General features: G+C 36.2%; 1 protein-coding gene across 4 annotated transcripts in view; it reads left to right on the top strand.

Annotated features, from left to right (window-relative positions):
- Positions 1-14,155, top strand: part of LOC132160066 (CD276 antigen homolog) — a 139,422-nt gene that overhangs the window by 95,535 nt on the left and 29,732 nt on the right. The window contains exons 3-7 of one of the 4 annotated variants that reach the window (XR_009437943.1): positions 8,081-8,127; positions 8,218-8,547; positions 8,678-8,781; positions 8,875-9,024; positions 9,060-9,121. The exons of 1 other annotated variant lie outside the window; for it this stretch is intronic. Coding sequence is in view for 1 of the 3 variants with exons in the window: in XM_059569763.1 (XP_059425746.1) it covers positions 8,081-8,127; positions 8,218-8,547 (377 nt within the window). In the remaining 2 variants the exon portion in view is untranslated. Of the gene's footprint in view, positions 1-8,080; positions 8,128-8,217; positions 8,548-8,677; positions 8,782-8,874; positions 9,025-9,059; positions 9,122-14,155 lie in introns of those variants that run through there. 2 more of the 4 variants (XR_009437944.1, XM_059569763.1) reach the window with 2 other exon arrangements.

Genomic DNA, 14,155 nt, shown 5'->3' with positions numbered 1-14,155 from the left:
AGAAAACTTATTTTAAGTTGTAATAATATTTCACAATATTTTATTTTTTCAGTTTTCTTTCTGTATTTTTGATCAAATAAATGCAGGCTTGATGAGCATAAGAGACTTTTCAAAAACATAAAAAATAATGTTTCCAAACTTTTGACCTGTACTGTACAGTGCAGTATGGACTGTAGTATACAGATAAGAAAGTAGTATTGTTTACAGTAATATAAATTAAATATATTATATACAAGAGCAGAATAGATATACGGATATGTGCAGTGTTGTTGCAGTAACAATATTCGATTAGTACAAAAAACTAGATCAAATTTGTTGGCAAAATTTTAAGTTGGCTTGGAAAAAGCCTAGCCCGAAAGTTAAGGCAATACAGTTCGATAGATGGGTAGAAAAAAAGAAAAATTAGGTGGAAAGAAAGAAAAAGAAAGAATAGATAAAGGAAAAAATAAAGGTTAGAAAGAAGGATAGATAGAAAAAAGAAAGATATGAAGGAAGGAAGGAAGGAAGGAAGTTTAATTGAGTCTAGGACTTCAGGGAGTTTAGATTTGAGTTTGTGTTATGCACTACTGGGCCACTGTAACCTTGGCTCAATTTGAACATTCTGCAATGAAAGTCAATGGGATTTTCCAGAGTTTTAGTCGTCATTTTTAGGAATCCAATCAGTTAGAAAAGATATAGCAACTTCAAGCCAACTTAATAATATAGATAAATACAATGAATTAACAGTAATATAATAAAAACACCCTGCAAAAATTGACCCTTCAAATTATGGCATCATTAACATCAACAAGGCCGGACACCTGAATGCTGTGAAACTGGTTTATTACCCATGTTAAGGGGAGAGGTGGAACCAATATATGGAGCATAAGTGTTCCCCTGCTGAAAGTTACAAAACCTTTTTTTTTAATCCGTGATGGGGGGGGGGGGGGGGGGGGTGCAGAACCTAAATCTATTGTTTTGCACTTTTAGTGGTAGAGACAGAGGATGGTGAGGCAACTCCAGTTAAAACACGGGGTCTGAGATCTTATGCCCGTGATCTCTACACGTCCAAGCAGGCCCCACACCTGCTTCCAGTACAATGCATTATTTGCAAACATAAGAAGTACAAGGTTCAGACATATAGCAGGAAAAGGGTAAAAGAAAAGCTAACACTCCATGCCAGGAAATTGCTTCTAGCCGCTGAAGATAGAAGTGATGAGTCTCTCCTTCTCCATATCCAAGACCGGGACTTGGTGGCTAGTGAAGCACGGTATCACTTCACCTGCTTTCGGGATTATACCTGGTACCTGACCACACACAAAATTGAGAGAATAGAGAAAAACATATATGAAAAGGGATACAAGCACTTCTGCAAAACAGTCATTGAGGAGATGCTGTTAAAACAACGTGAAGTGCTTCGACTGTCAAAGCTGAATTTGCTTTTCAAAAAAACTGTAGAAGAAACTGAGGGAGTGAACAATGCAGCTTATAAGGCACACTCACTAAAGGCCAGACTTCACAAGTCTCATCCCTTCTTGAAACTCCTGAAGGCATCCACAACCTATGTACACGTGGGGAGTGGTGCGTTTGCTACTCCTGCAGAAGTAAATATGTATGACATGTTTTTTGATAGTCATACTAATAATCTTGTTTCTTTTACATGCAGTTTATGTTCTTTGATAGTTATCTTATTTTTATTACATATAGTTCTAATGTTAGAGCTCTTAACTCTCCGGTCTGTATATTGAATATTGGTTAGAATATTAGATTACTGACCCTTTAACGTTATGTCAGATGTAACCGAAAATTAAATATGTCTTAAACATCAACAGGTTCATGTTCATGTTTGCCTTTAGTTTTTGGCGAAAGTTTGCAAAACGGTCAGAGGTAATTATCCACCAACATACAGACGAAGTGTTATCATTAGAATGGAATGTTTACACCAAATCAAATATCTAATCACATGATGCTAGCTACTGCCAGAGCCATTAAATATGGGAGTGGCAACACTTTTCATATTGTTGAGAATAAAACAACCGTCCCAACTTTACAAATCTAGGTTCTCCCTCCATGGGGATCATCCATTTCAAAAAGTAAAGCAGATACGGACCCTTGGCCCACCGTCTTAACAGCTGAAACCCATGTCTTGCATATGACTGTGCGTAGTGGTTCTTGAAGCACTGACTCCAGCTGCAGTCCACTCTTTGTGAATCTCCCCCACATTTTTGAATGGGTTTTGTTTCACAATCTTCTTCAGAGTGCGATTATCCCTATTGCTTGTACACCTTTTTTTTCTACCCCATCTTTTCCTTCCCTTCGCCTCTCTTCGAGCTCTGTGGACAGCCAGCCTCTTTTGCAATGACCTTTTGTGTCTTGCCCTCCTTTTGCAAGGTGTCAATGGTCATCTTTTGGACAACTGTCAAGTCAGCAGTCTTCCCCATGATTGTGTAGCCTGCAGAACTAGACTGAGAGACCATTTAATTAGCTGATAAGAGTGTGTGGCACCAGGTGTCTTCAACATTTAATCTTTTCACAATATTAAAATGTTCTGAAATGCTGAACTTGGGATTTTCCTTAGTTGTCAGTTATAATCATGAAAATTTTAATAAACATTTGAAATAAATCACTCTGTGTGTAATGAATTAATATAATATACAGGGTTCACTTTGAATGCAATTAGTGAACTAAATCTTCTTTTTGATGATATTCTAATTATATGACCAGCACCTGTATGTAGAAGCTATCGCAGCCTCTCACACATAGCAGGTCAATCGATGGGCAGGAACAGTTTGGTTGTCCGCTTCTTGAGGGGGGCCAGGAGGTTGAATCCGCCTTGCCCCCTCACTGCCCCTACATGGGATCTGGCCACTATGAGCGGCTACAGTCTACTTACCTTCGGTCACTGTTGCTAAAGACTGCTCTGCTTCTAGTACTAGTATCGGAAAAGCAAACAGGAGACCTGCAGATGCTTTCCGTTAGCCCTGCCTACCTTGAATTCGGACCCAACAACTCCATGTCATCCTTGAAAGGGTGGATTCCCTACAGTATAGGATTCCTGAATGACTAAAGAAATGTTATCGGCACGATGGTATAAAACCGTACATTTCTAGTCTATCACCACCCACTGCCACTTATACCAATGAAAGAAATAAGCGCAGCTACAATAGCTGACTATATTGCAATAGGTATCATTTCAAAGTTTAATATTACCTGGGGGGGGGGGGGGGGGTGGAGAGGGGGACAAAAAGAGGGAGAAGGGGGCAGAGCCCAGAGAGGAGAGCTCAAGCAAAAGAACGAATTAGCAAAGAGGAGTCCGAAAAGAGACAGAGCAACAGTTACAGTCTCTTATCCCTTCCTTAACCATGTGACTAAAAACCAAATGTGAAACATTCAAACTTACCAATCAGCAGATTACAGCTTCACCCACTGGGCAAGTGATACAGATGATACAGATCCCACCATCCTGGACTAACTTTGTCCCATCCACGACCTCGGTCTACAACCAATCTTCCAGGAGGTCCTATCATCTGTCCGTTCCCTTAAGAACAATAAATCCCCTGGCATTGATAACATCCCTGCTGAGCTACTGAAGGAGGGAGGGTACATATGAATGCGCACCCTCTACCAGTACATCACCAAGGACTGGATTGATGAGAGCATCCCACAGCAATGGAGAGATGCAAACATTGTAGTCATCTATAAGAACAAGGGTGACAAGACCGTATGCGGTAATAGTAGGGGCATATCACTCCTTTCTGTTGGCGGTAAGGTCATGACCAATGTGCTGCATCAGAGACTTATCAACAACATCACTGAGTCAATGCTGCCAGAATCACAGTGTGGGTTTAGAAAGAACGAGTACGAACGACATGATCGTACATTGCTCTTTAACATCTTCCTCCTGTGTGTCACCAAGCATCTCCATAATGAGATTGAAAACAGCAGTGGTATGGCAGTTGACTTCAGATTAGATGGCAACCTCTTTAACATTAGGAGGCTACATGCAACAACAAAATTCAGTAGAAAGCAGGTCCTGTGGCTACAATATGCAGATGACTGTGCTTTTGTGTCCCATACTCCGGAGGATCTTCAAACTGTCCTTGATGTGGCAGTGAGTGCGTACAGCAGGATGGGGCTGACTGTCAACAACCCCAAGACAGAAGTGGTCTGCCAATGGAGTACCAATGTCCCACCCACATCTCCTGCCTTCAATGTTGTTGAGGAACACCTGTCAGTAGTGCCATCTTTTAAGTATTTGGGGAGTTTTATCTCTGAGTATAGCAGCATCGATAATGAAATCCAGAGCCGAATCAAACAGGCATCAGCTGCCTTTAGGAGACTTAGATGTAGAGTCTTTCAGAATAAGAACCTTAATCTTTCCACAAAGGTCGCTGTATACCAAGCGGTCTGTATCACCACCCTTCTTTATACCTGTGAAGCATGGGTAACCTATTGCCGTCACATCAAGACCTTAGAGCACTTCCACATAAGCTGCCTTCAGTGAATTCTGGGAATTACCTGCCGTAATCATGTGCCTCACACTGAAATACTTAAAAAGACTAACTGCAGAAGTATTGAGACCATTATTTCCCAGCATCACTTGGACTGTTTGGGGCATGTGATAGGGATTCCCCCATATCTGATTCTCTGCAGAGTACTATATGGGCAGTTACATCATGGTCGATGCTCAGCTGGGGGTCCGAAGAAGAGCTATAAAGACCAGATGAAGAACGCCTTGAGAAAGTTTAAGATCAGACCTGAGGATGTGGAGGATGTTGCGGCTGCTATGTGGAGATGGGGTTCGTACACCTAGAGATAGAGATGACAACCAGATGACAGCAAAAGTGAGCTAGGAGAAATGCAGCCATAGCTGCCACTTTGACCACCAGCATCACATACATATGTCCCACCAGCAATAGAGCCTGTGTGTTCATGATAGGACTGTTCAGCCATCAAAGATCTCATCGTTAAAGGTGTGAACGTCACCATCGGATTTCGATGGACAACCGAAGAAGAGATGTGTGTGTGTGTGTGTGTGTGTGTGCATATACCTGCAAGACATTTTGCTGTGGAGAACATTTTATGAAAACAATTTAACAAATGCATCAGTGAAGTATTAGAGAAAGTTTGTTAATACACTTTTGAGTGATTCTTAGAATGGAACATTAATGAATCATAATAAAATTCAAATTGGCTCTAAACATTCATGTTCAAAATTATTCAACCTCCTTTGTGCAGAATCTTTTATTCTTTAAAATCATCAATAAACACTGTCAGAAAATATTTAGAAGCTTCTGTCACCTCTCTACTACAGTCTTTTCAGTCATTCCTCGCCTGAAAAAGCTTCCAGATCACTGATAATCTTTGGTTTTCACATTGCCAACGCTTTCTTCAAATTCAACCAGAGAATTAAGCCTGGAGACTGAACAGGCCACTTAAGAACATCAGCTTCAGTCTTTGCACCAAAGGAATCACAATTCTTGTCAAAACGGCCTGATACTTCAAAGAATCCATGGTGTCCTTCATACAGTCATGATTTCCACTACCTGCTACAGTAAAGCAACCCCATAACAGGACTGATCCACATCCAAATTTGACGATGTAGATGGTGTCCTTCTGCTTATGAGCTTTGCCTTTTTTGCAGCAGACATACTGCTGATCCATGGGCCCAAAAAGTTCCTGTTTGGTCACATCACTCCATAAAACATTCTTGCAGAGCTCCACAGGTCTACACACATGAATTTTATCAAGTTAATGTTGGCCTTTTGTTCTTCTTGATCAAGAGTGGTATTCTGCAAGATGTCTCAAAATTAAGGCCATACTTGTCTAGTGTTCTTCTTACACACTGCATTGAAATGGGTTTCCTCCTTTCATTGGGTCATTTTGCAAGTCTTTGGCTGTACATTGCAGGTTTTTCTAAGTTGCTCTGATTAAATATTTTATGATATTGTGCTTTTTCTTCAACTCCCTCAAATGTTTTCTGGTAAAACACACTTTAAGCTTAGGAATAAGGCTGAGAGCTGTGTCTCTAGGAACTTTCAATGTCTTGGAAATCTTCATATAGCCTTAGACTTTCTAAAGTAATACAATATTTCTTCTCTTTAGCTTTTGTGAGATCTCGGTTGACATTTTTACTACTCCACTTCAGCACATGCATGGGCTAACTGTATGTATGTGTAATAGCTCAAGCTAATTCTAATAGTTTCTAAAGGCTTAATTGTGTTTTTTATTCCCCACCATGAAAATAAGTGATTTAAAAACAGCAATGTTGAATAGGGGTTGAATAATTATAACATAGCAGTATTATTAAAAAATCTTATAACTCAAAAATATTACATTATAAATTGACTATCACTTTTAAAATGGCAGTGAACTGTTATAGATGCAATTTTTATTTTATCCTGGATCTTCAGAAAAGCTTGTATATGTAAATTACTGCAGTCTCTAAGGGGTTGAGTAATTTTGATTGCAACAGTATATATATAAATGTATATGTTGTCGTTTGCAATATTCTGAATGCAATATGTTGATTGAACATTATCTGTATTTTACCATAAACAAAACATTTCTACAGAGTGCCGTGAAGTTTAGTAGATTAGACTAGTGCGTGCATATTTCAAATGCATTCTTTCACTACATGATTCAGTCTGTTAAAATCAGAGGTGGAAAGTAAAGAATTACATCCGTTACTGTAATTGAGTCTTTTTTTAAAGTAGTTTTTTAAATATTTAATTTTACTTAAGTATATTTTGTTTGAAGTATTGTACTTTGCTACGTTTCAAAGCACATTAATTAGCCTGCTGAGTAAAAAAAAAAAAAAAAATCTCCCTGGAAACTACTTAAATAGACTAAATAAACAGCAGGAGAAGTATTCTGCTGAAGTTGAACTCGAAGGAAATAAAGTGAGGCCCTGGCCAAATTTAAACTCTGTTATTCAGTGCAAGTTCTGTCTGCCTAGAAAGACCAAACTAGCAGCTTATAAAATCTCGACATCAACCCTTTGCAAGAATGTAGAGGTAAGGTAGATAATTGCATTGTTGCATTGGTGGTTAAGATAAAGCTTTGACAGTTTTGCAAAAGGTTTTGCCCAAATTAGATAAATTAATTACCCGTGATAATTTTGTAATTGCTATTTTAACGATGTGGGATTTGACATTTATCAGTATTTTGCCCAAAACCAAACTAAACACTTCTACAGAGTGTCGTGACGTTTAGTAAATCAGAGTAGTGCAGGCACATTTAGAGTGCTTTTTTACTGCGTGATTCAGTCTGTCAAAATGCATTTAGAATTATCACAAAATTGAAGATCTAGGGGCAGGAAATGTATATATTTATATCATTTTACATAGAAAATCATTATCACATGAAGTTACGGGTTTTACTTCAAAAATCAGCATGATTACATGCAGATTTTTTTTTTTTATAACAGTTCAATAAACAAGAAGTTAATTAAGAGACTTCTGTGTACTTGAGATATTTGTGAATTAGATCAAGTAATACTGAGTGAATATGACAATTTTTGTATTATTCCTCAACCCCATGTATTTTTTAACAAAGGGGCTCTCTATAGCTTCATTGCTCATTCAATTTCTCAAAACTCCCAAATGCTTGCTGTCCAATATCGCATACTCATGGATGAGACATGCAGATAGATAGTGATAAAAAATGTGAACGAAGCTGGAAGTCAACAGTAGACATAAATGCCAGAATATAAAATTTATTTTATGCATTTAAATTTTCGAAAATTTTCTACTTGATTTGTAAATTTGTAATTTAATGCACATTTAATTTAATTTGTGCATCAAATTCTAAATAAAAAAATGCATATAAGTTTGTGCCTTATGTGATCTCAGGTTGCAGAATATATTTTATTGCATGCATTTTAAGTGACATTCTTGTTTCCTGCGTATACATACACCGTTTGCAGCTTAAATCGCCTTTTTGGACCTTTCATGACTGACAACAGAACTAGGTGTTTATGCTTATACTTTTTAGAGAGTGTGAGAAATATTGCATGTACTGCACTGCATATGTTAATGATGAAGCTCAGTAGGAGAAATTTGTTGCTTAAGGGAAATGTCAACTATTTCTGTGTTTACAGATGGTGCCTTTTTTTTTTCCTGCCTGTGTGTCTTTTAACAAGTGAAGGTGAGTGCTAAAATTAACAATTATTTCAGAAGCAAATTTCTACCTTTTGAGTTTGCTAAACTGCTTTTTTCATAACTTGTCTCTTTTCAGTGTCTCTGCAGAAGACTGTTGTGGGTTTTATTGGAGACTCTGCTGTTTTACCTTGTTCTTCTGAAGAACCTCTGAATACAATTCAAGACATTGATCTAGTGCGCTGGATACACAGAGGCCAGAATGTGTATAGCATTATTGATGGTCAAGTCTCTGTGGAAGGACAGGATCCAGAGTACAGGAACAAAGTTGAAAGCTTCCCCAAAGAGTATCTAAGAGGAAACTTCTCCATCAAACTCAACAACCTTCAACACACTGATGCAGGAAAATACAAGTGCTACATCTTCATGAAGGAATCAGTCATCAAGAGTGTTGAACTTTTCGCTCAAGGTGTGTAAAACCACATGACTGACAAAAATCTTTACATTCCAGCCTTTGTTCTTTTGTGTTGACATTATGAAAGGATGCACTCATGTTTTGTGTTTTTCCTCCAAAACTGTGTAAATCTTTTGTCTTCCAGAGAGATCAGAAAGACAACTCCCCAGTGAAGGCACAAAACCAAGACCAGAGATGACTGTTATGATCATTTCTGTTCTGTTTATTGGTATCATATCTTTATTGAATGTAAGTTCTTTCAGCAACATGATCAAGATGTACTTCACATTGTAATTAAGTGACAGCCTCAAACGAAATATTGTAATGATGAATGTGTTCCAGAACTGTGTCACAGGGGTTTCTTCATAAATCACAGCGTCCCAAGCCTGGATAAAGGAGGAGGAGCTGGAGAACTACTCAATATATTCACTACAGTATCATCTGAGCAGGTGCTTCTCGTCAACTGATGTCTTCATGAATGAATGTCAGCTGGTTTGTGTTTGAATGGAAGCACATTCGAGAAAGAGAAAGAAAAAGAACGGGAAAGATCCATCAGCCGGGATTCAAATTCAGGACGCCAGGAGCGCAGTATGATGGCGCTGCCAATATATTTTACTTTTCTGAACTATCTTGGAAAGTTAGAGAGTTAGAAATATTATGTTATTAACAAGTAATACATATTCAGAAATGTTTTTAAAGGAACTATTCAATGTTTGAATCATATACAGTAATATATCACTTGTTTTGTAAAATGTATATATATCTTATATAATTGATTGCTGATTTAAATATTAAAAATATGAATATATAAATATGAAAAAATATATTGTATTTACCCCCCCCCCCAAAAAAAATAAAATAAATGATTAAATCTGACGAAAAACATCAACATGAAACAACTAAAAAAGTAAATCACATCACTGACAAATTAGAGGGAAATGTGCTTAAATTTTTTTAAAACGTCACAAAATCTTTAAAATAATCTTAAACCTGGTTTCACAGACAGGGCTTAGACTAAACCAGGGTTAGGCTGTAGTTCAATTAGGACATTTAAGTCATTTTTATTATTTTATTCCTGGTTTATATTATATAGACAAAACAAAGAAACATGTTTTCAGATCAGTACAAGTTTCTTTCAGTTGAAAAAGCTCAGATTTACATTTTAGTGTGGGACTAGATTTAAGCCTTGTCTGTAAAACCGAGGGTTAATGTCTTAAAAGTAGGCCTAATGTTTATACAGAATATAATTTCTTAAACACTTTTTTAGTAATTTTTTTTATATATATTTTAAATGAAATATCACATCTTCACTCATTCATCCCTGAATCATAAAATGGCTCTTGTGTTCTTGTGTCAATCTGTTATTGAATACAACTAAAATACAGCTAGAGGAAACACTTATGGTTATATATTGTACAATGTCAGAGACAGCTTCATGTTAAGATTTGTTAAGAATATGGGACACAGGCAGTTATCAGCAACTAATATCAACAGCCACATCATTTATGATCTACTTCATACAGAAACTACAAACCCAATTTCAGAAAAGTTGAGACACATTACAAATTGTGAATAAAAACAGAATGCAATGATGTGGGAGTTTCAAATTTCAATATTTTATTCGGAATACAACATAGATGACATATCAAATGTTTAAACTGAGAAAATGTATCATTTTAAGGGAAAAATAAGATGATTTTAAATTTCATGGGATCAACACGTCTCAAAAAAGTTGGGACAAGGCCATGTTTACCACTGTGTGGCATCCCCTCTTCTTTTTATAACAGTCTGCAAACGTCTGGGGACTGAGGAGACAAGTTGCTCAAGTTTAGGAATAGGAATGTTGTCCCATTCTTGTCTAATACAGGCTTCTAGTTGCTCAACTGTCTTAGGTCTTCTTTGTCGCATCTTCCTCTTTATGATGCGACAAATGTTTTCTATGGGTGAAAGATCTGGACTGCAGGCTGGCCATTTCAGTACCCGGATCCTTCAAAAAAGCAAAAACCTTTAATAGGCCAAATGAAAAATCAACAAAAGTATCAGATACATTAAGAACAATTTAACTTACCGAACAGAAGCAGTATATTTTAAGTTTTATGAAAACCAACTCGCATATCACAGCAATGAGCATAAGATAAGAGCACTCTTCAGACAAAAAAAGATTTGTCTGAAGTCTGTGTTGGAGCTGTAAATAAAATGCAGTGATAGTTGTTACCGTATCACTGCAGCTACTGAACTACACTGATATCTGTTGAAAATAACTTCAAATTTTATATGTGCTTATAATTCGCTACTGAAATACTTAAATATACTCAACTGGTTAAAATTGAATAAAAACATTTTTGCTCCCCAAAATCCAAAATAAAAACCAGTTATATTATTAATTATTAATACAATTTAAAATAACTTAAAAAAACATTAAGAAAAAAAAAAAATTTCCGTGCACATAAAATGTATACATAATTGCAGAAATATATATATAGGCTATATTTGAATTGAAAATCTATTGAAAAAGTTTATAAATTGTACACTGCTTTCTACGTATTCCCCCTTTTCTACTTGTCAGCACATCCTCCCTTGATATACAGGTGAGACTTTTCTCGAAAGATTGTTGCTACACAATGGCAAACTACTTAACAGGAACTATTCAGTATGTTGCACATTAGAGTTATAATGTTAATGTTGATCTGTGATATGATTTCCAACCTAGGTGTATATATCCCATCTGTGGCCACCAAGAAATATTTGAGAAAATCCAGCATTGTAGTTGAGCGCAAAAAGCAGTTCATATATTGTTACGCATCACTATTAAAATTGAGATACACAGCAAAATATATATTTTTATCAGATAAACTAGACCTACACATATTCCTATAAGAAAAATAAAGTAAACACTCCATAGTCTCTGAATTACTGGCAACCACAGGAAATGATAAGAGCTGTCACTGCTTAAAATTTCAAAAGCAAAATGTTTTTATGTGCATTTAGACGTTTAGTCAGAACTCAGAAAAGCGCTTTATTACCATGCATGTTGACACGAAGGAATTTGACTTGTGGACAAGAGCTTCCAATGCAGAAGTAAGTATGGGCTTATGAAAATGGAAGGAAAGGACACATAGTATTAAGGTTCAAGGGTATATAAACTTTTGTTCTTTCGTACCTTATTGCTTTCATAAAACTTACCAAAATAGCTATTTTTAAAACTGTTACCACACACACACAATATATATTTTTTATAATATATATTATATATATAATATATATAATATATATATTTCTGTTGCTTTAAATCTAGCGTCACAAACGTCAGGAAGCTCGCCTATACGCATGCGCATGTTAGGTTGCGGCGAAGTTAGTTGTATGTAAAACTCCTTCGTCTCCAACAGTAAAGAATTGTAAAGAAAGCTATTTCTGTCTGGCGTTCATCATTCGAATGTAGGGACGTTTGCGTGTGAAGGCTGTCTATTTAAATGTCACTGGAAAACAATCAAACAGTAAGGCATGTGAGCCCCAGGAGGGGCTAAGCAGAAACTACTTTCACTTATGAGAAGCGGATAACATCTCATTTCTTTGAAGGTTTGTCGCATTCTTTATATCTGGGATTTTTAATTTATTCTCACACGAAGCATAAATGGTGTATAGTAACCGGAGAGAGATAATATTTTAATCTTAAGGGTAAACGTTACGTTTTTTTACACGGATGTTTCAGTAAGTTTTTTCAGCTTGTGAGCTATTTTACGTCCTATTCCAGCAGATTCGTCAAACGTGATCACAAAGCTGTAACGAAAAAAAACCAAAAATATATTGGTACATTCTTAATGTTTTTAATAAATGTTGATGAAATTATACGATATTTTGTTTCCTCAATACCTCTTTTAATGCATGCGACACAATTTAAGTGTCATTTAACCATGATTTCACATGGTGACGTGGTTCACAGACCAGGATCACTTTATCTTAGTTGGGTAAAGTTGGTTTTATATTCGCACATTCGCAACTTTTCCCACATTTCCGCGTTCAATAACTTTCAAATTATATGTGCAATAAAGTTTTTTTTGGCATATTCTAATCAGCGACATCATTGTGAACCAAACAGAATGGTTTCAAAATCGATCAAAATGGCCAAATATTGTTTTTATGGCATTTTTAGAAGCGAATGTCCGCTGAATATCCAACGTAGTGCTGGAAATTCGTTAGGGACCGTCTAAAAAGTTTTTTTTTCATTGTGTGCGAACAGACAAGTATTCTTGAGCCAACCACAAATGTGCCAGCAAATTTCACTTACATGATGTCTTCTAATGCTATAGATTTTCCTTGAGCAACAATAGAAATTGCATTATAATTATGGTGTTTGTAAATATGTTTAGGAACTTAAAAATAATAAACGTACATAAAGTATAATTTATTGCATAATTTAACAATTCAGACAAGTGGAAAATCAAGTGTAATCTCCTGAACATAGTTAATGGCATAGTTAAAGCAACATTTTGATATATTTATTTGCCTCAAAATGAACATAAACTGTGTTGATGTGTTGGTTTTAACAATGACATATGATTTCTTTCAATAGGTTTTAAAAGCATGGGTCAACTTCTCCGAAGCAAGCTGGAACATCTTGTCTGGATCCTACAGAACATACTACAGCCCATGTCTTGCAATTTATTCACCTTTGTTGTTTTTTCTGATTTTAAGTATGATAAAGACTTAACAGTGTAACAGTGTTCTCCAGGTGTTGAATGGAAAAAATGGCTGAACTCTTTTATGTTTTTCTTATTTATGACATCTTTGTTTAACATTAATCTCTCACAATTCATGTGCAATTCATGTCTGCAATTCTGCAAAAATATCACTTTGCCTGGTACTGAATCCCTCAGATTATTGACCATTACTCAGAAATCATGACAGCAAACACAATGTGGATTTTCGGCGAACATTTAAAAAATGATGGCAAAACTTTCTTCAAGATGGATTATAAAGAATTTGTGGTTCACATATTTAATTTGACCATCACTGTTTTTATGGGATTCCTCAATGACAAGCCACCCACTTCAACAGCTTTTGAAAGAAGGGAACATGTGCTAAGTAGCGATATATTTATCTGACCCTAGATAACATACATCCAGTCTTGAAATATAGAAGTATGTAGTGTAGATGTTGAAAAAGATCCATACCTATGTACTTGTCCATTGACACAAATTCCAGTTCAATAACTTAAAAAAAGCCTCACATTGATACAAAACAAGCTGCTAAATAATTATGGGACCTTATAGAACATATCTGAAGTCTTGAAATACAAGTATTGCCCATACATACATTTGCAGCATCCCTGTGTTTCTTCATAGACACCATAACTTCACTTCCAGTTCAATACGTTTCAAAATAAGGCTCACACTGTTACCAATGAAGTTGCTAAATATTTATCTGACCTTCTTCATCATATCAGAAGTCTTAAAAGAACTAGTATTTGCTTTAAATTATACATTTACAGCATCTCTGTATTTTTTCATAGAGACACTTACCTACACTTCCAGTTCAATACCTTTTTAAAAGAGGCTCACACGGTTACAAAACAAGCTGCTCAATAATTATGGGACCTTGTAGAGCATCTCAGAAATCGGGAAAT

This window comes from Carassius carassius, chromosome 16 (genome assembly GCF_963082965.1).
Source record: "Carassius carassius chromosome 16, fCarCar2.1, whole genome shotgun sequence".
Taxonomy (NCBI): Eukaryota; Metazoa; Chordata; class Actinopteri; order Cypriniformes; family Cyprinidae; genus Carassius; species Carassius carassius.
Note: the sequence above shows the minus strand (reverse complement) of the source record. Positions and strands in the feature narration are given on the sequence as shown.